The sequence below is a fragment of the Lepidochelys kempii genome, chromosome 16 (assembly GCF_965140265.1).
Source record: "Lepidochelys kempii isolate rLepKem1 chromosome 16, rLepKem1.hap2, whole genome shotgun sequence".
NCBI classification, from domain to species: Eukaryota; Metazoa; Chordata; order Testudines; family Cheloniidae; genus Lepidochelys; species Lepidochelys kempii.
The window spans coordinates 21,973,328-21,996,237 of NC_133271.1; the positions used below are offsets into that span (position 1 = coordinate 21,973,328).

General features: G+C 44.6%; 1 protein-coding gene across 2 annotated transcripts in view; it reads left to right on the forward strand.

Moving 5' to 3' along the window:
• The window catches only part of COL5A1 (collagen type V alpha 1 chain), a 249,106-nt gene extending 235,666 nt beyond the window's left edge, over positions 1-13,440 (forward strand). For both annotated transcript variants that reach the window (XM_073313982.1, XM_073313983.1), the window contains exons 65-66: positions 3,108-3,341; positions 10,476-13,440. In XM_073313982.1, the coding sequence (XP_073170083.1) occupies positions 3,108-3,341; positions 10,476-10,622 (381 nt within the window). In that variant the 3' untranslated portion in view covers positions 10,623-13,440. The remainder of the gene's footprint in view (positions 1-3,107; positions 3,342-10,475) is intronic.
• The last annotated feature ends 9,470 nt before the right edge of the window (positions 13,441-22,910 follow it).

The following is a 22,910-nucleotide window of genomic DNA, read 5'->3' on the forward strand; positions in this document are numbered from 1 at the left end:
TCTCCAGGGGCTGTGAATGGAAGCTGTGGGTTCTCAGTACCGCTGAAATCTCAGGACACTTATTTAGGTGGCTGAACAGGAATTGAAGTGCCCACTCTTAAAAATGTTGGCCTTTCTTTTGGAACAGTTTGTAGAACCCCACAGATCAAAAAGGACATTAACATAATAAACAGAAAAATCATCTGGTGTGATGTTTCCATGCCATTATCTCTTACCCACTGGTTGCGTCATGAAATACAGACAGATGACCGAGTTAATTCCTACCACTTCTCAGTGATGGGCGTAGTTAAAAAAGTAAATAGATTGCAGATCTTTTCTTCTGGGGTGTGCACTCCAGCCCTGGCATGTGTGTATGACTCCTATTAGAGCTAATTATGCTTTATACCTATCCAAGCCTATAATCATTTATTGCCATATGGCATCCATCATGAATTGTTATTGTAATGCATAAATAAGGCAGGGACTAATTCTGCAAAGCCACGCTTCCACTAGCAATTCTGCACATAACTCACCCCATTGGCTCCAGTTGAAAGGCTTCAAGGCCGGACCCTAGCGCAGCATCTAAAGAACCACATCTCTGCCCACTTCAAAGGGATATTGGATGCCAAGGTCAAACACAGCTTAAAAAAAAGAGAGTCCTGGTGGAATTGGGCGATGCCTATCAGCTCTGTGTGCCCCTGAACAGGTGCTGGGCAGTTAGCACATGTGTTCATCTCCTTCTATATCCTGGTGGCTCACTCATATTTTCTCATCTGGCATGCATGGCTTTCTCCTGTTCAGTCATGTTTAACACTCAGGAGGAGATGCGCAATGGGATCCTGACACCAGAACCGGTTGGTATAAATACGTGTATATATTATTGTTGTTGTTGTTATTATTTATTATTATTATTACCTATTGCTGCTGATTTTATTGTCCGGCTGTGAATCTCTCCGACTGTTTGCAGTGTGTACTGTACCTTGAAGTTTGATGACACCGCAAGGAACACTGCACTGTTTGCGTGTCTGAATTTTTCTCCAGATTATTTCAAAAGGAAATGACTGTCGATAGATCACATTTGTAAGTGTCAGCTCTCCTGGCTTGGCCATGACAGCAGATGCTGTCTCTGTATAATTAGTTTAAAACCACACTGGAATGGGTATATTATGCATTCGCTCATCTGGCCTTTGATAGCCTACAGGATGAGGTTCCAGTTGCAGATGAAAAGCCTTCCAGAGCAGTATTGCTTTCAGGTCCATCAAAGGGTCTGAGTTGTAAGGAGTTGTAGAGTATTTCACATAGCTGTGTATTGCAAAAGATATATAATACACCATAAGGGGAGAGAAGGTGATTTTCATACCTTTACATGGAATAGGGAAGGAACGGGAAAGAGCAAATGCATTGCCTTAGATTTCATGGCATGCAGTAAAAGGTTTTAAAAATTGCAAACCGATAGGCTCCTTGACTGGGTGTGGTTCCTCACCAGGGTTCAGTGGCTTTGCCTGTCTCTTCTCTAGGCCCTCTGCATCTTGCTAGTGTCACTCTGTATCTCCCTCTCTCTCTCTCCTTCCTCCCCAAATAACCTCTGTTTCTCCCTTCCCCCTCTTCCGCCCACTCACTTTGTCCAATCTTACTACCCTCAGGGATCCTCTATCTGCTGTCATCTGCCTATACCCTCATATTCCTGCCCAATCCTCACTATTGTTACTTACTAGTGCTACAATTGTGCCTCTTTCAGATTCTGATCCTTTTCTTGCACAAATGCTGCTGGCAGTAATAGCAAATAACCAGGTTTCTTGGTGCATTCAACTTGGCAGCTGTTGGTGTTTCAGTGCCATTCTCTGGGAGTCTCAGCAGCACTGGAAGTGTAAAGGTGTCTCAGCCATGAAAACGAGGGGTCTATTGAAAGGCTCAGTTTCTTGAGTCCCTGCTGAAATGTATAGTGGATTTATCATTTACTCAAAGGCTAAACCACCCTCCCTAGTGTCCAGGCCTGGTGCTGCTAGTTTGGTGGAAGAAGTTCCAGCATTAGGCTAAACAAGAGGTGAAAGCTGTATATTTTTAAATCCTTCTACCCTCAAATTTAGCAGATGACGGCCTTGAACGCTGTGTTGTCAGAGGCTTTGGAAGGATCCCCCGGCAGAACCTCTGCATACATACCGTAAACTAGCACATGCAGAGGAAGAGAACGCATACCTAGCCACGAACAGGACTGTGGCTCCTTTCGCCAGGAATATTATGTCTGTATGACACATTGCAAATCAGTTTCAAAGGTATTTGATGGTGGAACACCAGCTCCTGGTCGAAATGAATGGCAAAATATCTCAGCCATACATCAAAAGATGTCCTCCGGGATCAGAAGATCTCACATGCCAAACTACAGACAACACTAAAGATGCCCCATTCGTGACGACAATGTTACCTTTAGCAAACTCTTTCAGAAGATGGAAGGTAGGGTTTTCTGAAGCCCTCAGTGCTGGCCTAACTCTGCTCTCATTGAAGTCAAGGATAATATGCCCCATGACTTCCGTGGGACCAGAGCTTACTTAGCACCGGACCTCACCCATTATTTCCATGTTTTTCCAACAGGATGGAAGTCTTGGAGACTTATCTCCCCTTGACCGTATGCCCCACTTTTGCCTTAGTTTTTTTTATTCACAGATGGCCCAGAATCAGCAGGAGAAAGAAAATTCCCTTCAGAGCAGCAGGGATGGCTGGCATCCAAGCAATGGCAGCAAAACCATGGCGACGGTCCTGTAATAGAAAGTCATAACGTAGCAGGGGCCTATAATTTGACCTTTTCATTGGTCGGTAACGGTTTTGTGCAAATGGCTGGGTGTGTGTGAAATGAAGTCCTAACCACCCAGACAAAGAGACTGTCTCGTCTGTGACATGTATGCCAGCTGCAGTGGAGTGCAAGTGTCCATTGACAGGATGCTGATAAGAATGGGTAGAGATGACAGGGATGGTGGCATGCTAATGACTGGTATCGGTTTTCCATGAAGAGATTAACTCTCCCACGGAGCATTTTTGAGTCCATAATTCTGTATCGGCTACTTGCGTTTCCCAGAGGCATGTTTCACATCACTGCCTAGCATTTCCCCTTCTCTGTTTTCCATTTCTCTCAGCTTTCCTACGTGGATTCGGACGGCAATCCCATCGGAGTGGTGCAGATGACTTTCCTGAGGCTCTTGAGCGCCTCCGCAAACCAGAACATCACCTATAATTGCTACCAGTCTGTAGCATGGCAGGATGCCACCACAGGCAGCTACGACAAAGCCATCCGCTTCCTGGGCTCCAACGATGAGGAGATGTCCTACGACAACAACCCTTACATAAGGGCTGTCCTAGACGGTTGTGCAGTAAGTATACACGCTGACAGAGTTAGACATAGGAGGAACTTCTGCACACAAAGCAGAGTCATTCTGGCTTAGTAACTAGAGCTGCGGGGGTGTCAGTCAAGACTCAGGGTTTTTTCTTCCCTAGCTCTGCCACTTACTCAGTGTATGATTTTGGGGGAAGTCACTTCAAAAATTTTCAAGTGTCCCCTGATTTTGGTTGCTTCCGTTTTTTGGTTCCCAACTTGGAAGACTTGGGACCTGATGTTTTAGAGGTGCTGAGAAGTTAGTTTCCACTGTCTTCAATTAGGAGGGGGAGTTCTCAGTACCTATGCTGAGTTCTAGGTGTTTCTTGTTGGGCACCTAAAAGCAAGGTGCTTAAAATGGGTGGCCACTTCTGAGCATTTTCACCTTAACCTCTCAATGACTCAGTTTACTTATCTGTAAAGGGGACAATAATTACGTACCTACCACATAGAAATCTTTCAAGTCTTCTTTAATTAAGTATTTTGGAAGCAGTTTATTTTATAGTTACACAATGGTATGATTCCACAGAGGAGTGAAGTCTGTAAATCTATCCTGAAAGGCTGGGGTTTGGGAGCATGCAGTGGAAAAACCAGAGCCAACTTCCCAGAGTGGGGAGTGGTATTGTGATGAATTTGTACATCTGAAGCATGCAAGCCTGGTGATATTTGATCAGCCTCCTGATTTAAAAGGATTGTGTTACCATGTACCTCTACTGCATGACTTCATTCTTAAAATTGACAAAGGATCTAGGAAGCGAGGGTTCAGTTAGTTCAATGCTTGAAGCCTTTCCCCTGGTAATAGGGCAATCCTACACAAGGCCTAGTCCTGTAGGAAGGATGATTCCAGTGGTTGGGGCACTGGCCTGGGACATATGAGACTTAGGTTCAGTTCCCTGCTCTATCATGGCACCCTGTGTGACCAGGCACCCTGTGTGATCAGGAACAAGTTTCTCTGGGTGTCAGTATCCCATCTGTAAAATGGGGATAATAGCAGTAATAAGTAAAAGATTGTGAGGTGTTCCAAAACTATTTTAATAGGGATCATTGAAGTACCTTAGAGAGAGAGATTATGGAGGCAAAATTTCCACTGGAGACAAGAATTGGAAATATAGGTGCCTAAATTTAACCACAAAAATAGCACGCACCTTGCCTGCATTTGTGTCTAATCAGGTATTGGTGCAAGTAAATTGAGTTGTGATTCATCCAGATGTAGGTATGCATGTTTGCCGTTTGTGCATGTAATTGTGGGATTTGTGTTTGCACATATTTTGCAGGCTCATCTTAGATTCTAAGGGCCTGATTTTCAAGAGTTCAGGCCAGATTTTTAAGTTTCACTACCCAAAAAATTCAGGCCAAATTTTTAAAAACTCAGCTATTTCTTTGGTAGCTAAAGCAGTGGACGTGTTGCTCCTTGACTTTAGCAAAGCTTTTGATATGGTCTCCCACAGTATTCTTGCCAACAATTAAAGAAGTATGGGCTGCATGAATGGACGATAAGGTGGATAGAAAGCTGTCTAGATTGTCGGGCTCAGCGGGTAGTGATCAATGGCTCCATGTCTAGTTGGCAGCTGGTATCAAGTGGAGTGCCCCAGGGGTCGGTCCTGGGGCCAGTTTTGTTCAATATCTTCATTAATGATCTGGAGGATGGTGTGGATTGCACCCTCAGCAAGTTTGCAGATGACACTAAACTGGGAGGAGAAGTAGATACGCTGGAGGGCAGGGATAGGATACAGAGGGCCCTAGACAAATTAGAGGATTGGGCCAAAAGAAATCTGATGAGATTCAAGAAGGACAAGTGCAGAGTCCTGCACTTAGGACGGAAGAATCCCATGCACCGCTACAGACTAGGGACCGAACGGCTAGGCAGCAGTTCTGCAGAAAAGGACCTAGGGGTTTCAGTGGACGAGAAGCTGGATATGAGTCAGCAGTGTGCCGTTGTTGCCAAGAAGGCCAATGGCATTTTGGGATGTATATGTAGGGGCATTGCCAGCAGATCAAGGGACGTGATCGTTCCCCTCTATTCGACATTGATGAGGCCTCATCTGGAGTACTGTGTCCAGTTTTGGGCCCCACAGTGCAAGAAGGATGTGGAAAAATGGGAAACCTCCAGCGGAGGGCAACAAAAATGATTAGGGGACTGGAACACATGACTTATGAGGAGAGGCTGAGGGAACTGGGATTGTTTAGTCTGTGGAAGAGAAGAATGAGGGGGGATTTGATAGCTGCTTTCAACTACCTGAAAGGGGGTTCCAAAGAGGATGGATCTAGACTGTTCTCAGTGGTAGCGGATGCCAGAACGAGGAGTAATGGTCTCAAGTTGCAGTGGAGGAGGTTTAGGTTGGATATTAGGAAAAAAAAATTCACTAGGAGGGTGGTGAAACACTGGAATGCGTTACCTAGGGAGGTGATGGAATCTCCTTCCTTAGAAGTTTTTAAGGTCAGGTTTGACAAAGCCCTGGCTGGGATGATTTAGTTGGGGATTGGTCCTGCTTTGAGCAGGGGGTTGGACTAGATGACCTCCTGAGGTCCCTTCCAACCCTGATATTCTATGAGTCTAAATAAGGGCCAGATTTTCAAAGGTGTATTTTTTAACCTAACTGGGAGCTGAGCACCTCTGAAAATCTGGAATCTAGTTTTAGGCACTGAGCCCTTCTGAAAATTGCAGCTACCTGTCTGGAAAAATTGGTGTAATGTTTGCCAATTCAGTTCATGCTGGGACCCAGGTTCCTAAGGCTCAGACATATGCAAAACCTCTCCTCCCGCCACTGGGATGATCAAAATCCACAGGACTAAAAGAAAATATTGAGACGTCTAAGGGAGTGAACCCTTCATAGAATTTAAGAGATTAAGTCGAACTCCATTTGGAAGCCGGAGTGTTTTTGCTACAGAAGCATGGACGGAAAATTCAATTAGAGTCACTCATTCTCTTAATGCTGCTGCAGAGAGATGAAGAGTGCTCATCCCATAGCTGAAAACACTCAGAAGCCACAAGGGAAAGTTTATTCTCAAGTATTTCATATCTCTTGACAATATGATGTGCCTTAGAAAAATCACCCCCCATCTTACCTTTCCGTACTAAGTCTCAGGGAAGCTGGAAGAGCATGCATCCCAGATTTAAAAGTCCATATGCTTGATGAAAAACATTACAGTTAGAAATTATTTTGCTCGGGTGGCCTACGTTTTCTACATTCCTGTTCCCGTGTTCTTTCTGTAGCTGCGGATATTTGCAGGAAAACAGGCCCTCTTAAGAGTTTATTTGCCTCTGTTGTTGTTTGTTACCAGAAACTGTAACATAACCTGTTATTAGAGCAATCCGTTTGGATGTCACAAATGGAAGAATATGGGGCTGAATAAACAGCAAGAGCACAAGGGATTGTGACTGGTGGCTATCGTTACCACTGCAGTAGCACCTAGAGACTCTGAATGAGATTGAGGATTTATTGTGCTAGCCGCTACACAGACACTAAGAGACGCTTGCCGGCCCAAAGAGCTTACAGTCTAAATAGACAAATTGTGGGAACAGAAATGGGCACAGAGAGGTAAAGTGACTTGTCCAAGGTCATAAAGCAAGATAGTCGCAGAGTCAGGAATCGAACCTGAGTCTTCTGAGTCCCAGTTACGTGGCCTATCCATTGGACCACACAGCCCCTGGAGAGATGGGTCTTCAAAGGTTAAGTCTCAGATTAAATTGTGCTATGCTACCGTACTTGAAAAGAGTGCAAAAAAGAGAAACTAGTCAAAACAGAATGGGCCGGATCCTGAGCCGGTGTAAATCGCCAGGCTCCCTTGACTTCAGTGAGACTATGTCAGTTTACTCCAACCAGGCACCTGGCCCCATTCTTTTTTTTTTTTCAGTTTCTCAGCTGCACCTACAGCAAAGATTATTATAACATGTTATTTATGACTTGTTCCGCGCCCAGAGGTGCGCTAGGCTCCTGGCCGATGGGGCGGACATGGTCCCTGCCCCAGAGACCTTGCACTTTAAATATACGTCTACACCTATGGAGGCCTAAAGGGGACGGACAGTGCACACCCAACTCGCACAGGTATAGCTGGCAGCATAGACAGGGAGGCCGAGCTTCGGTAAGTCGAGTAGTGTGCCCTACATGCCTTGCTCCCCAGAGTACAGACCCTACACGGCTCTCTACGCGCCCAAGCAATGCCTCCTACGTCCACACCGCAGTTTTTAGTAGGGTAGTGTCCCGCTGCCTCCTTCCTGCCAGAGCCTTCCCTCACCCACCGCCGTGAAAGTCTCCAGCAGCAGGGAGCTCAGAGCCTTTCCCCACTGCCTTCCCCGTGCCAGATCCTTTCACTGTGGCATGGAGCTGCACGAGCCCTGTGTGCTGCCATGTAGACGTAGCCTGTTGGTCTGGATTTGGTAAATTTCCTTAGTCTTCATGACTCGGGCTTGGGAATGTCACTCCTGCTCTGCAACATCCACCATTTCCAAATCCATCCATCTGAACCTAAGTGCCATGGCTGCTATTCAGCCACTCGTGTCAGAGCCAGCCAGTCCCTGGGTATCTGCGGGTGCAGGGAGCCAGGAGACAGTCTACACACCTGTGAGGCTTTAAATGGTGCATGAACTTGTGGTCATCTTCTGCACAGGGTGAATTTCATCCTGCACAGCACTGGGCACCCTCAACGCACATTGATTTCAATGGGAGTTGAGGGCACTCCATTCCTTGCAGAAACAGGCCACAGGCTTGCTAAGGCGATTTTTGCCAGAGTTAGGCCAGCAAGGATTGGGTCCTAGCAATAATGGCTCTCTAAGCAATGTGGCCTTGTTGCAGAGTTCCTGTGGAAGCTGATCAAGTGCACACTCCTGCCATGATTCATTCTGTTACAGCGAATACCAAAGGAATTCCAGTGCTAATGTTTGGGCCATTACTTGAATGTGTTTTCACTGGTCTTATAGCCCCTTTTTGGTTGCTGTGATATAGCCTGTCCTTCCGAGACACATGAATCAGAGGACACGGTAGAGCCAAAAAAAAGCCCCTCCATAAATTCACTGGTCTGTGCAGTTTTGTATGCCCGTGGGTGCACTTCTGCCCCTCTGATAATTATTTATATTTCGGAAATAACTGTGTGGCCAGCAGGCATGATAAAAAGACAACATCACCTTGCAAATTCCATCAGACTTTAAATGTGGTCTTTTTTTGTTGCGCTTGGATAATAGCCAAACTAATACATTTCAATTAAATTGCACACATTTGCTCAACATCCCACGAGCATCCTCAGGGAGTTAAAACAACAATACTGCAGCCACAACAATTTTACTAGTCTCCTGTCCCAGCCCTGGTATGTGCTGAAGACTGGGGTAACGTCTCTGCATGCACTCAGCGGCTGCTTAGGCTTCTCCAGAGTCATTTTTCATGACAGTAACCGCTCCCCGTTTTTGTTGAATGGGAATGAATCGCCCCATACAATTGTGTGTGTCAAGGACAGTGGAACATATATATTCAGGGTAGGGGTCATTCTATTAATGAGTCTTGGAGCTGGTGAATAGCCTGGCCCCTTTTCCCTTTTAGAATGTGCTTGGTTTAACCTCTGTAGAAATAATCCACAGCGCAACTGCAAAGAATCCCCACAGTCTGGCCAAAGATTTTTGAAACTGGTTGCCTCCCTTTTTGGATGACCGACAAGGATGCTCAACACTTTCTGCAAATCGGGTCCTTTAAGGTTTCTTTCATAGGGACCTCCCAAAAATGGAGGCACAGAATCATGAGTCACTTCTAAAAATCTTGGCCTGAGTCAGTGTTCACTGCTTTGTTTTTCACCTCCCCCACTCCTTATGTGTCATCCATATTCCAGTTTCCCCCCAATGTTAACCATTCCTTCTCATTTCCTATTTTAACCTCTACGCTTGTCCGGTGCTGGATGAGGCAATCTTCATGGCTTCTTCTGGCCTGGAGTAGAGAGATCCTAACTAGAGCTGGTCAAAACTTGGACTGCCCACTTTGTGTGAAATTTTGTCACTTTGAAATTTATTTTCATTCCAGTTTGGAACAAATCCAAATAGTTTTGAAATTTCCCATAAACCAAAAGTTCTGGGGGAAAAAGTGTTTAAAAAAATTTTTCATTTTGAAATTTCAGATTTCAGAATGACACTTTGAGTTTTGTGGCTTTTTTCGTTTTATATTTTTATTTTTACATTATTTCATGGCATGTCAATAGTATAATATGTATGACAATAATATGCACTATTATCCCTGTAATGTCATCGTATGGCACAATAGTTAAAATATTTTATTTGCTGATAGGTTGGTACAAATGCACACTTAGCTATTTACTGACATGATATTTGTTTCTATTGGAGGCACAAATGTACTCAGCAGAGCAATTGTATTAATGTATTGCATTCAGACACTGGGCCCAGTTCATTCCTGCTGCAAGCAGATGCGGTTGCATTTACTTGGTGAAATTCCACCTGCTTATATCTGGGCTGAATTTGGTACAATCATCTCCATGTGCCGGGTAAGCCACCCAGTATGGCTTACGATTACCATGAGGCTCATTCATACACTTGGGTTTACTTTAGCATTAATAAAAAGAAAAGGAGGACTTGTGGCACCTTAGAGACTAACCAGTTTATTTGAGCATGAGCTTTCGTGAGCTACAGCTCACTTCATCGGATGCATAAAAGTGGAAAATGCAGTGAAGATGTTTTTATATACACAGATCATGAAAAAATGGGTGTTTATCACTTCAAAAGGTTTTCTCTCCCCCCACCCCACTCTCCTGCTGGTAATAGCTTATCTAAAGTGATCACTCTCCTTACAATGTGTATGATAATCAAGGTAGGCCCTTTCCAGCACAAATCCAGGGTTTAACAAGAACGTCTGGGCGGGGGGCGGGGGGTAGGAAAAAACGAGGGGAAACAGGTTTTTCCTATTATAAAAACATCCTCACTGCATTTTCCACTTTTATTCATCCGATGAAGTGAGCTGTAGCTCACGAAAGCTTATACTCAAATAAATTGGTTCGTTTAGAAGGTGCCACAAGTCCTCCCTTTTCTCTTTGCGAATACAGACTCACACGGCTGCTCCTCTGAAACCTGTCATTTAGTATTAATGAGACTATTAGCTCATCTGAGTCCCTTTTTTTTTTATCCCCCCTTCCCTCTTATTAGACAAAGAAAGGCTATCAAAAGACTATCCTGGAGGTCAACACACCCAAAGTAGAGCAAGTACCTATCGTTGACATCCTGTTCAATGACTTCGGAGAAGCGTCACAGAAATTTGGATTCGAGGTGGGACCAGCTTGCTTCATGGGCTAAGGAGCCACCTGGAAACGAGTCTCCAAATGAGCAACCGCGTAACCTCATTGCGCCATTTAAAAAAAAAATTGTCACATGCACGTGCTGAAACTGGACAGTGATGGGTTAAAATTTTTTGGCGGGGGGGGTTTGTTTTGTTTCTTGTTTTGCCTGAGTTCCACTGCGCCACTGCGCCCATGCCTACCGAATCCACACCAAAGGGAGGGAGAACCATTCCCACGGCAGGCTCAGAATCACATGACCTAAACACACCACGGTGGCAAAGCAACCTTCCAAACCGGTCAAGGGCTACAGTACATTTTTCTGCATGCTCCTTTTCACGACCACCGGCGGACTCAACTTCCTCCACTCGGATGCACAGAAATTAGCACAGGTCAAAGACTTTCTTGCCATGAAACTACAGCAAGTGCTTGTTTATGGATTTTTTTTTTTTTAAAGAAAAACTTGAAACTATGTTTTCAACTTGACCTTGAAATCATGTGAGAATTCTGGGCCTGATCCAGTCCCCATTGAAGTCAAGGATCACCTTTCTGTTGATTTCAGTGGGCTTTGGATCAAGCCCATAAATTAGACTTAAATGATCATTTCCAGAATGTTTAGTTTCTCCATTTAGTTATTTTCACAAAAATTAACAACCCGGATCAGTGAATTTGACAGTGTAAAGTCACTCTGTACATCTCCTTACCATGTATTAAAGGTGCTTATATTTTTGTATGTTTGTAAGTAAATATTTGTATTGTATATTATTTTAAATGTTAAATGTTTTTGGCTTCAAAACATGCATGTGACCCTGTCTGTAAAAGAACAACCTTTCTCACCAGCACCCCACACAAAGAAACAACCTAGAAAGGGGAGCAGTTAAGGTTACTTCTATTGTTTGTGTCCACGTCAAGGATCTTGCCAACACCTACAGCACATCCTTAAGTGTGTCCGTAATCAATGGAACTACTTGCGCTTAAAGTTAAGAATGTACATAAGTGTTGGCAGGATCAGGGCCCAAATTAGCAGTGATCAGTCCACACCCACAAATGAAATTTCAAGATCATTTTAAAAGTCACACAACTTGGATGGAGAAGTTTTGATGCAAAATTAAATATATATTTTGTGCCACTTTCTGAGAGCCCTGTTTGTAAAACCCTGATTTGGAAAATCAGAGTCCCGTCTGGTTCTTTGCCTTTTTGTACACTCACCTTGGTTTGTTTTTTTTCTTTATTGTTTTAATTCCATTCCAAATGGCAGATTGCACATGGCAGGGAAATCCGCTTCCCCCCCCACCTTAAAAATAAAATTTAAAAAAAAAAGGTGCTTTTTATTTTTACATTTCTCTTTGTGGTGCTATCTATTTTACTAACTAACACAACACTGGTGATCCCCTGCCATTGACCAATCTCCCAGCGTTCTTTGCTTTAGCCACTTTCAACACAGACTGCAAACGTTTGCTACAGTCTTTGATATAAATGCATGCTACCCTCATATTTGTTATGTAGAAGAGCTGCTTCTTTTCTTTAAGTGTATTATGGTAGCTTATATGGCCCATGTAGAAAGTATTAAATGTGCTTACTTGGTTTGTTGTTGTTTTTAAGAACCTTCATACACTTTATATGGTGGTAATTATGCCAGATTGTACTCAGTCCCTGAATTTTTGTGGTGCTAATTTATGTATTTGTTCAATGTACTGAAGTGAAGATGAAACTGCCCAATTGTCTTTCTTGTTTGCTGCCTCAGCTGTAATTGCTGACAAAACAGCTCAGAGAGCAAAAGAGAGAGAGGAGAATGTGCAAATTTCCTTTGTCTTCCCACATGGCTGGCAGGAAGGCTCTTCACGTAGCATTAGGCAATTCAGATTGCAACCTGCAGATATATTGGTTTTCCCCAACTGTTTTCTCGTTTGGGTCACTGCTGGAAAACAAATATTACAGGCGATTATTTGGCCTGGGGTATGGCCATGTGCTTCAGCCAAGGGGGGGTGTATCATGGTAAAGGAAATGACATCACATTTACTGTGAATAGAAGCCTATATATGATGTCCTTTCCCCTCACCCCCCATCCTAAGCAAAGGAAAGAAAAATTTGATCCAAGGGAGGTAAGCAAAGTATGCCGAGACCGTCAGTCAGTCGCAGTGCTAGGGGAATAAACAAGAAGCTGTGACATTGCAACGGGTTGCGGTGCTTTTCATTCCGTGAGAGCCGGTGTAAACGTATCCTTGTTTTTTTCCAGTTAGGAATAAAAGGTGCTATCCAAGGAAATCACATACAAAACCAGTAAGGCAGAGCAATCACGTCTATGTATTATAGATCAGAATTCAGATTCCAATTGAACAAGTGGGAATCTCAAACCTGTTGCGCATTCATCTCTTCAATAAAAAAAGCCATATAGAGTTACACACACACCGGTGATTCTGTCTAGGTCATGTGATTCTGTTATGAATTCTCATCAAGGGAGCTTTTTTTTTTTTAACTTCATGTCTTTGCTTTTTCTTAAATTCCTCTGTTGAATACTACGAAGTGTTGTAATTGTACTGAAGTTCCAAACTCTTCCAATTCCCCCCGACCACTTAGCTATGGTATATTGCAATAAAATTACTTCTTGTATTTGCAGACTTTCTTTTTGTGTAATTTTATTTCCCCCACCCTTTAATATATATATGACTTGAACAAATGTTGATAAGAAAAATAAAACCTATGGAAAAAAAAGTTTTTAGTGCATAAGGCCCTTTTTTAAAAATATACTGTCAAATGACACATTGTACATTTCTTCAAAGTCCAATAAACATGTCATAAAATTTCAGTGTAATGCCCGTAAGAGGTATTTTTAAATATTTTAAACCTGTGTAATAAAGGAATAAATGTAATAGATTTTTTCAATAAATCAAGTTTACTGTTTCCACCTAACCCAACGTGATGTGAATGTCTTCTTGAAGTACAGCATGATTTCCCCACACACCCTTCTGCTCAGTGAAGTGTGAGGAGTTCAGCAGAGGAGTGGAAGAGGGCTCACAATAATATATGCTGTAAAATAGAAAATCAAGCTCTTCAGAGAGATCATTTGGAATTCCAGATGTCCAATATCTTTTTGCCGAGCAACTGAAAGTGACCCAACAGTCGGAGAACACAACATGAGGCATTTCAGATGGTAGTACTTTGCTAAGGTGGCAGTACGGCCTATTGGCTGTTATTCTATGAATTATAGTACCCCAGAAATGTACTAGGTGCTTTGTAGAGGATGAAGGAGGGCCTGGCTTATCTCAAGTGCTGCATTTGTTTAATATCTGGTACAGGGCCTGATTTAACAAAAGGTATTTAGGCACCTAAAGATGCAGTTAGGTGCCTGGTAGGATTTTCAAAACTGCCTGGGTTCCTAAATAACCGTGGCCATAAGATTGGCCCACAGCCATTATCAGAGGTGTATATCCAGCGCTTGCAGGAGGATGGGCTCAGAGACCTGGTACGGTCGATCTTTTCTGTCTCTAACTCTTATATTGGTTGAAATAAAATCCTCCGAGTGCTAGAACTGCCAAGTTTCTCACGCTGGCTTTTCTAAATATGAAAGCCGGGTCTCAGAGGTTCCCCAGCACTGTCAAAGATATAGTGAGCGATTTTTAAAATGCTGCAGCAGCTTAGAAGCACAATTCCTACTGGATGTTAATAGGTACATCTACCCTGGGTGGGGAGGAAGCCATGACAGTGAGTCTGGGTCAACTGGATATAAACTGGCCAAATTTTAGACTTGAAATTAGACAAAGGTTGCGAACCATCAGAGGAGTAAAGTTCTGGAACGGTCTTCCAAGGGGAGCAGTGGGAGCAAAAGACATATCTGGCTTCAAGACTAAGCTTGATAAGTTTATGGAGGAGATGGTATGATGGGATAGCCTAATTTTGGCAATTAATTGATCTTTGACTATTAGCGGTAAATATGCCCAATGGCCTGTGATAGGATATTAGATGGGGTGGGATCCGTGTTGCTACAGAGAATTCTTTCCTGGGTGTCTGGCTGATGAGTCTTTCCCACATGCTCAGAGTTCAGCTGATCGCCATATTTGGGGTTGGGAAGGAATTTTCCTCCAGGGCAGATTGGCAGAGGCCCTGGGGGTTTTTCGCCTTCCTCTGCAGCGTGGGGCACGGATCACTTGCTGGAGGATTCTCTGCACCTTGAAGTCTTTAAACCACGATTTGAGGACTTCGGTAGCTCAGACATAGGTTAGGGGTTTGTTATAGGAGTGTGTGTGGGGGGGGGGGGAGGTGAGATTCTGTGGCCTGCGTTGTGCAGGAGGTCAGACTAGATGATCATAATGGTCCCTTCTGACCTAAAAGTCTATGATTCTATGAACTGACTTGAGCTCACGGGGTCAAACTTTGGGGCTAAAACTACCAGTGTCGCTGTTCCAGCTTGGGCTCTGAAACCTGGAGTGGTAGGTGGATCTCGGAGCCCGAGCAGGAACATATACACTGTTGTATTTAGCCCCATAGTGTGACCCTGCAAGCCTGAGTCAGTGGCCCTGGGCTCAGATTTGCTGCTGCAGCTTTTTATTTGTATTTTATTTTGTTGGCAATGTTGATGTACCCAACGGAGTTTGTGCTTCCAAATCACTCAGGGTGCTTCTAAAAGCCTTGCCCAGAAGAGTCTGCACAGTGCTGATCAGGGTTACAATCAGGAGAGTCATCTGTTCCGCTAAGCCTTGATCCTGTGAGGTGCCCACTGCTCTCCACTCTCATTGAGCTCTGGGAGCTGAGCGCACACAGCACTTCACAAGAGTGCATAACACTTTGCACAGTTTGTAACCAGAGAGACTTCAAATATCACTGGAAAGGGGGTGGGCTTCTACAGTGAAATGCAGGTACTGCAGCTGAAGCTTCCTGAGTGGCCCCAGCTGGCCCTTCCACTCTCCCCCGTAGTCATTACTGCTTCAATAATAAGACAGGCAAGATGGTTTTGAGGACCGGCTTCCGGAAATCAAGGTTGAATTCCCAGATCTTTTGTTTTTCCTGTGTGTCTTTTGGGTAAGTCTCTCTGTGTTTTGGTTCCTCACCTGAAAAACGTGCACAGTAATACCTCCTTTCTCCAACCCTTTGTGCTATAATCGGAGACAAAAACTGCTCAAACTCAATGGGGCCCTGATGTGGGTTGGGATGCACAGACACTACTGGAATTAATTAACAAAGGAACTAATCTGACTTAGATCATTCAGCAGCCAAACACATTATTTACCTCTGCTCACGCCTTTTTAGTAGGTTATCACTTGTTCCGCAGCCAGAAGTCACAGCAATAATGGCACCCAAAGAGTATTAACCTTGCTTCCAAAGGCATTCTAGATCCTTTTTAATTAACATTCTCATCAAGACATCAATTCAGAACACTCTACAGCAAAACTCAGTTAGTTCTCAGACTGCAGTTGTTCCCTTTTAGCATCAAGAGGGTTGGGTTTTGTTTGTTTTGTTTTGCATTTTCGTGTTTGGCTTCAAGGATGTGTAAAAAGATTACTCTATGTACAAAAACAGGTTTAATGGGTCATACCTAGTTGTTATACCTGGGAAACAACAGCTACTGCTGCTAAGGTTTAGATTGCTGGGTTTCAAAAATGCTTCTTGGCAAGACTATGTGGCTCGCGTTGCTGTCCCTCAGGTCAAGTGGAAAGATGCCATCTCCTTAGAAACTTGCCCTTGGTTGTAATGTACTCCTTTTTGAACCAAGGTGTTTATATATCTGTATGAACCATCTTAGAGCAAAAGCTTAACTCAGGGTTTAGGTGAAACTTCAAGATGGCTCTTCCTTTATCCAAATTGGTTTGCTGATCCCTACTTTACAAGCAGTAAAACTTTGCAACTTGTAGCAAACACTTATTTGCAAATACCTCAAGGTCTAAGAGTTGGACTCTGTGGGCAGGGCTTTTGATCTACAGGTTAGGAAAAGTTTCAGAGTAGCAGCCATGTTAGTCTGTATCTGCAAAAAGAAAAGGAGTATTTGTGGCACCTTAGAGACTAACCAATTTATTTGAGCATAAGCTTTCGTGGGCTAAAACCCACTTCATCCACTGCATGCATCTGATGAAGTGGGTTTTAGCCCACAAAAGCTTATGCTCAAATAAATTTGTTCATCTCTAAGGTGCCACAAGGACTCCTTGTTCTCTTAGGTTAGGAAAAAGTCTCCCAAGATTCTGTTGCTTAAGATCCAAAAGAGGATTTGAGCGTGTCAGGGAGCTGACAAGTGTGGGAAAGAGATGGAATAAGTCTCATGACTTTTCTTGTTACACAGCCTCCGGAATTTGGTGCTATCGTTACAAAAAAATAGTTACCTTTTGCAGAGTAAAATTGTTGCCCTATTAAATGGAACACTCAGGTTAACCGGTGGCAGGATCTGTAACAAGAAAGAATTTATTGCTGCAATCAATCAGTCTTGTGTGTCCAAATTTGAAGTGGGAAAGGGGCTTGGATAAACAGCGTTAGGTTATCACTTGTTCCGCAGCCAGAAGTCACAGCAATAATGGCACCCAAAGAGTATTAACCTTGCTTCCAAAGGCATTCTAGATCCTTGGATAAACAGCATTGGCAATTTCCTCTTCCTCCCCATGAGGAAGAGCAAAACAGTATGAGCCACAGAAAAGCTTCTCTGGCACTCTGTGTATGATCTGAGGAATTATTCTTCTCCCGCAGCCCCAGTCACTTCCCGATTTGCCTTGTGCACAGACTGCTGAATCTAGAAGCAGGACTTGGATCTAATTTTAGCTGGGTCATTGTAATTTTCACTGTGAATGGATCAGTGCTCAGTTGCCTGCAGCCAGATGTGCCCAGTGCACCAGCCTGAAGGAAGAGTAGCTGAAGAAAGCTCCCATCACTCTCCTCTCAAACTCATGTAGCCTACTCAGACTCCAAGGTGCCATGACACAAGGTTCACAGCGCTGCACCTGGGCAGAGGTTTTCCATGAGCACAGGTACACGTCACTTCCCCTGCTCCTGTCCAGCACCTCATTTGTTTGAGAGTCACAAAGAGGTGCTTTAAAAGGGACAACTTTAGCTGGGCATTCACCAGGGAGAATGAAATGGAGACCTAAAGGGAAGTTTAGTAGCTGTATTTCTACACTGGCACTTGGAGTACAAAGGCAGAGTAATGTGTGGGTATTCCAGGGAGGATCTGCACAGGGAGTGGCTGCTAAAAGCTTGCAGGCACTTACTCAGTTTGGTAGGAAGTAAATGGCAGAATTTGCCCTGGGTGGGGGGGAGGAAGAGGGTAGACAGCAAAGCGTTCCCTGTAGCTGTGAAAAATAAGGGGCATGACATTCTGCCCCCTTGTTAACTTAGGGCTTGGCTACACTTGTGAGTGACAGCGAAATAAGGGAGCCCTGGGCGCACTCGCCCACTACCCATCCACACTGGCGAGGCACGTCGAGCGCTCTGACTCCACGGCTACAGCGCTGCTGGTACTCCACCTCGGCGAGTGGAATAACGTTTGCTGCGCCCCCGCTGGAGTGCCGCGGCACCAGTGTGAATGAGGTGTTGCTCTAGTGCGCTCTGATCAGCCTCCGGAAACGTCCCATAATCCCCTTAAGTCAAGTGGCCAGTCTTGTCATTGTTTGGAATCGGCTGTAGGAATGCGGAAATGCCCTTTCAAAGCTCCGTTTCTGACAGCCGGCTGCTTATCTGCTCCGAGACAAAGCAACCATTAGTGTGGGGTGCTGTGTGAGAGAGGTCAGGGGGTGAAGGGGGTCTGCTGCTGTCCGAACTTACAAGACAGCATGCTGACATGCTCTCAGCCCCCCAAAAACCCACTCTCCCCCCCACGTACACACAACACACTCCCTGTCACACTCCACCCCACCCCCACCATTTGAAAAGCCGTTGCAGCTGCTTGCATGCTGGGATAGCTGCCCATAATACACCACTCCCAATGCCGCTGCCGTGGCCGCAAATGTGGCCACACCCGTGTGCTTGAAGCTGTCAGTGTGGACAGACTGCAGCGCTTTCCCTACTGCGCTCTCCGAAGGCTGGTTTAACTCAAAGCGCTCTACATCTGCAAGCGTAGCCATGCCCTTAGCGTATTTCACCAGAGCTTAGAGAGCCTAGTTAAAATCAGGACCACATTGTGCTAGACTGTGTACAAACACATAGTGAGAGACAGCACTCCCCATCTAAACAGAGAAGACAAAGGAGGGGAGGGGAAATTGAGGCACAGGGCAGCAAAGTGACTTGCCTGAAGTCACACCACAAAACTGTGTGATAGAGTCAGGGACTAAAGCCCAGGTTTCCTAGCCCCTGCTTTAACCACAAGGCTCACCTTCCTCCTTATGTGATGGCTCCCACACCCAATAAAAGGGAGGCACTGGAGGTGAGGGATACTGCCCCCATCTTAGGTGCACTAGCAGTGGTATCATGTGGTATACAGGTCTCTTGGGGTTCAGTGAAAGGAGCCCCATTACTATTATTATCCTCTTTCCACCAGCAGCGCCTCTAGGAAGAGGCCTAACTGAACCAGACAAGGGGAGGTAAATTAAATCCCAGCAAGGGTTTTCAGAGTCAGGGCAGGGAAACATGCCCAGCTGGGAATTAATTAGGTACAGCTGAGCCTCATTAAACTCCAAATGCCCTTTAAAAGAGGCAGAGGAAAGATGGGTGCTTTTATTTAGAAGGCACAATAGCAACTGCTAGGAACAAAGAGCTTCTCTGGGTCTATTTTTTTTTTAATTCCTAGATAACTCTGGGCTTTCTTGTAGGTCAGGATTTTAAGCTGTATGAAATGGAGGTGGCCAGAGACTGTTATGGCCTTTTGTGTGTTCTGATTGTATAAGGGCCTTATAGAAATGAAGCAGAAACACTCTGGGAGGGTGACCTTAGTTTGCTAGGCAGAGGTCTCTGATGGAGTTTCTCTCCAGCTGCTTGGCCCCTGACTCTGCCTTGAGTGCTGATGGGGAATTACTCTAGCAGGGGCAGGGAAACCTAATATGCCTTGTAGCAACTACAGGGGAATTTTCAACAGACAAGATGAAATGAACTCTGTTGGAATTTGTCTTGGGCATGAGGATTATCCCTTAGTCCTGGCAATACCAAAGGTTCAAAATTAAAAATAAAAGGTGGGTGTGGTTTTTTGTTTTTTTTGAATAGCAGGTTCTTTGTAGTTGTCAGCTGGTTTCTGAGCCTTTAGGGATCCCAGCTTCAAGGTTTTCTTTGCAAGCACAAGGGCTCAAACGGTAATTCTTGTCCTGAGCCCTTCTGCTCCGATTTCCACTGGAAGCCACTTAGAAACCCATTTCTAAAACAGCTCTGCTGTAGCTGTGGAGGCTCTGAACCATTTATCAAACCAGGTGACATCACCCCTGAATGAGAGCTGGAGCCGCTGTGGGAAGCCGCAGCAGTGTTTCTGGTAGCAGGCCAGGGGCATCAATAATACAGATGTGTTCCACGCTGGAGGGGGGAAGTGAAGAGGGAATGGTGGCTTGCTGAATCTGAACAGAGGAAATAAAGGTGGAGGGTGTGCAGAGATGGAGGGGTAAATCAAACCAAGCCAAATCTAAGCCTGCTCAGCCATGCAACATAATTAGCAGCACTGAAACAGAGCCAGGCCAGCAAGGTTAATGCAGCTGCTGTTGCAAATAAGCCACTTCCAGAGGAATAACCACAACTTCTCTATCGCCCCATGCAGCCACAGCTCTGCTATACCAAATGCACACGATCAGTGACTGGGGCAGCGGGAGGGGCGTGAAATCTAACCAGGGAACAGATCTAAACGAGGCACAGCGAAGACTATCCCCATCAAAGCTGCTGCTGCTGCTTTTTAAAAACCACTTGGGCTAAACACTCCTCTCACTGAGGCTGGTGTAAATCAGGAGTGTTCGACTGGAGCCAGCGATGTGGGTGCTAAATCAAGCAGAGGGAGGCTAGCGACAGCAGGCAGGGCATTTGTTTTTATCTTTCTGATGCTCAATTGTTAGAGAGAGAGGAGGAAAAAGATTTTTTTTTTTAAAGAAAAAGCTTTTTCCAGCCTACAAATGAGCATGATTTAATTGTCTCTTTTCTTATCTTGCCACAAACTATTCAACGCTAGTGTAGCCCAAACCAGATAGTCCCTATTCCACCTAAGCTAGGAAGCGTTTGAAAGAGACCTTGTACTTCAATTAACAAAGTTGTCATTTGTATTACAGTAGCACCCAGAAAACTCATTCAAACATCAGGGCCGGTTTGTGCTAGGTGCTGCATAGACAAATAACAAGGACTGTGCCTACCCCAGAAAGCTTGCCAGGGGGCCAAGGCAGTCAACGGGGCGGTGCTTTGCAATAGACCATGTTGCTACTTGAGGATATTTGTTCCTAGGGTGGGAGAGGCAATTCTCAGATTTGTTTTCCTAAAGTCTGGATTAGTCTCTAGATATGTCCAATGTTCAGGTTTAGAACTATGCTTTTCACTATATATTATGTAGGGCTGGTGATGTGTCTCGGACAACCCTAATACAAACAGTGGGGTTTCTAAAGTGCCCAAACTGACAGAACTTTCTCCAAGACAAATGGGTCAAAACCAAAGCTTAGGGCTCAGGGTCAAAAGAAATATTTTGGACATCGGGGTCCTGGCACATGAGAACCTAACTGTGAAACTGACCAAAAACGAGTGAAACTGCCTAGTTTATTTTCATTTTTCAAGCTGAATCATGAGCAAAAGGGCTCAGATTGAAAGCTCTTTGGTGCAGGGATCAGGCCTTTTTTGTGTTTGCTGTGTACTCCAAAGGTGCTGTCAAAAGAGAGGAAATCTATTGCAATATAATAACAATGCAAACGAAAAGAAACAGATGTTGAAAATTAAATTAGGTTTTTAAAATTATTTGCTTTCATTAGCTAAGGGTCTTTTCTTTCTGTAACACAAGGAAAGCTGTGGTTAAAACACAGGAGATCTGGGTTCGAAGTTTGTCTCGGACGCGGATTCTCTGTGAGACCTTGGTAAAATCACTTAATCACTCTGTGCCTCGGTTTCCCATCTGAAACATGAGGATTATATTTCCCTTCCTCAGAAGGGTGATGGGGTCATAGAGGAACCCAGGTAGACTGCTTTTAAAAAAAATATATGGAGTGAAGTCTGGGCTCTCTAAAGTCAATGGCAAAACTCCCACTCATTTCAGTGGCGCCAGGATTCCATCTGTGGCTTTTAACCTCCCAGGCAGTATCCCTTCAACTATGGGGTATTGCTCTGACTTTTGCAGACATTCAGGGTACATCTACACTGCAAGTGTTAGTAGAACTCAAGTTAGCAGACCCTGGGTGTGTTAACTTCGGGCCTGAGTGTCTCCACTCATTTCTAACGCCAGATTAGGAACTGTTGAACCCTAGGTCCCAATCTGGTGCTCCAGCATCTACATTGCATTGTGTGGGCCAAGTCCAACCACCCATACCATAGACTGCTTAGTGTCCCCCAAATGTGGCCGGTTAGCCCTTGGTTCATGGGGCACTGTGGGAAAACTAGATTGTCCAGTGGACAAAATAAGTCAGCCCGTGGGATACTTTTGGCAGACTTGCAAAGCAGAAGTTCATGGTACTGTGTCTATGCTGCAAAGCAGTAGGGCTTGAACCTGAGTTCTGGCTTAACTCAGGCTCAGACCTCCACCCCTTGCGGTCCTGGGATCCTGGGTCCAAGCCCTGGGTTATTATGTTTTGTGTTTGGCTTGAGTTTGAATTCGAACTCTGTTCTTACACTGCAGTGTAGACACACCCTCATGGTCCTTTCATCCTTTGATCTGGGCAGGGACTTCTGCATGGATGCAGGTGCCAGGCCAGGATTCTCGGGAGTGGTGTGCAGTAACAACCCAGCATATGTCTGTAAGACAGACGCCCACATTGTACAAAAGATGATTGGATCAGGACTGTTCAAAGTGAAGGGTTCCATCTGTCCCAATGCCTGCATTGCAGATCCAGAGCAGTGGTACTCTGTGTTACAGAGCTGGCATTTGAGTTGCTTTCTCTTTTCCCAAATACAGCTCCCTATTTATATTGCTGCACTGGACAACTGCAGTACTTTACCTGCATTCAGGTAAGCCCTTGTAAGAACTGGTATGCAAGCATTTAAAGTGTCAGCTGTACCATGGCCTTATAGTGAAGAAAGAGGAGAAATGAAGTCACAGCTCCAGAACATAACGCTGACAGTCCAACATGTGCAATGCGTGGGAACTGTGATGATTGCATCCTGTTGTCTCTCTAAGCTGAGACAGCTTCAGCTGAAATGAGCCAAATACTATTATTAACTCACTAACTCATGTTCTGCCTCCCAGCTCTTTAAATACCTGTAATTATTTGAAACTGGCCTACGGATAAAAATAAAAATT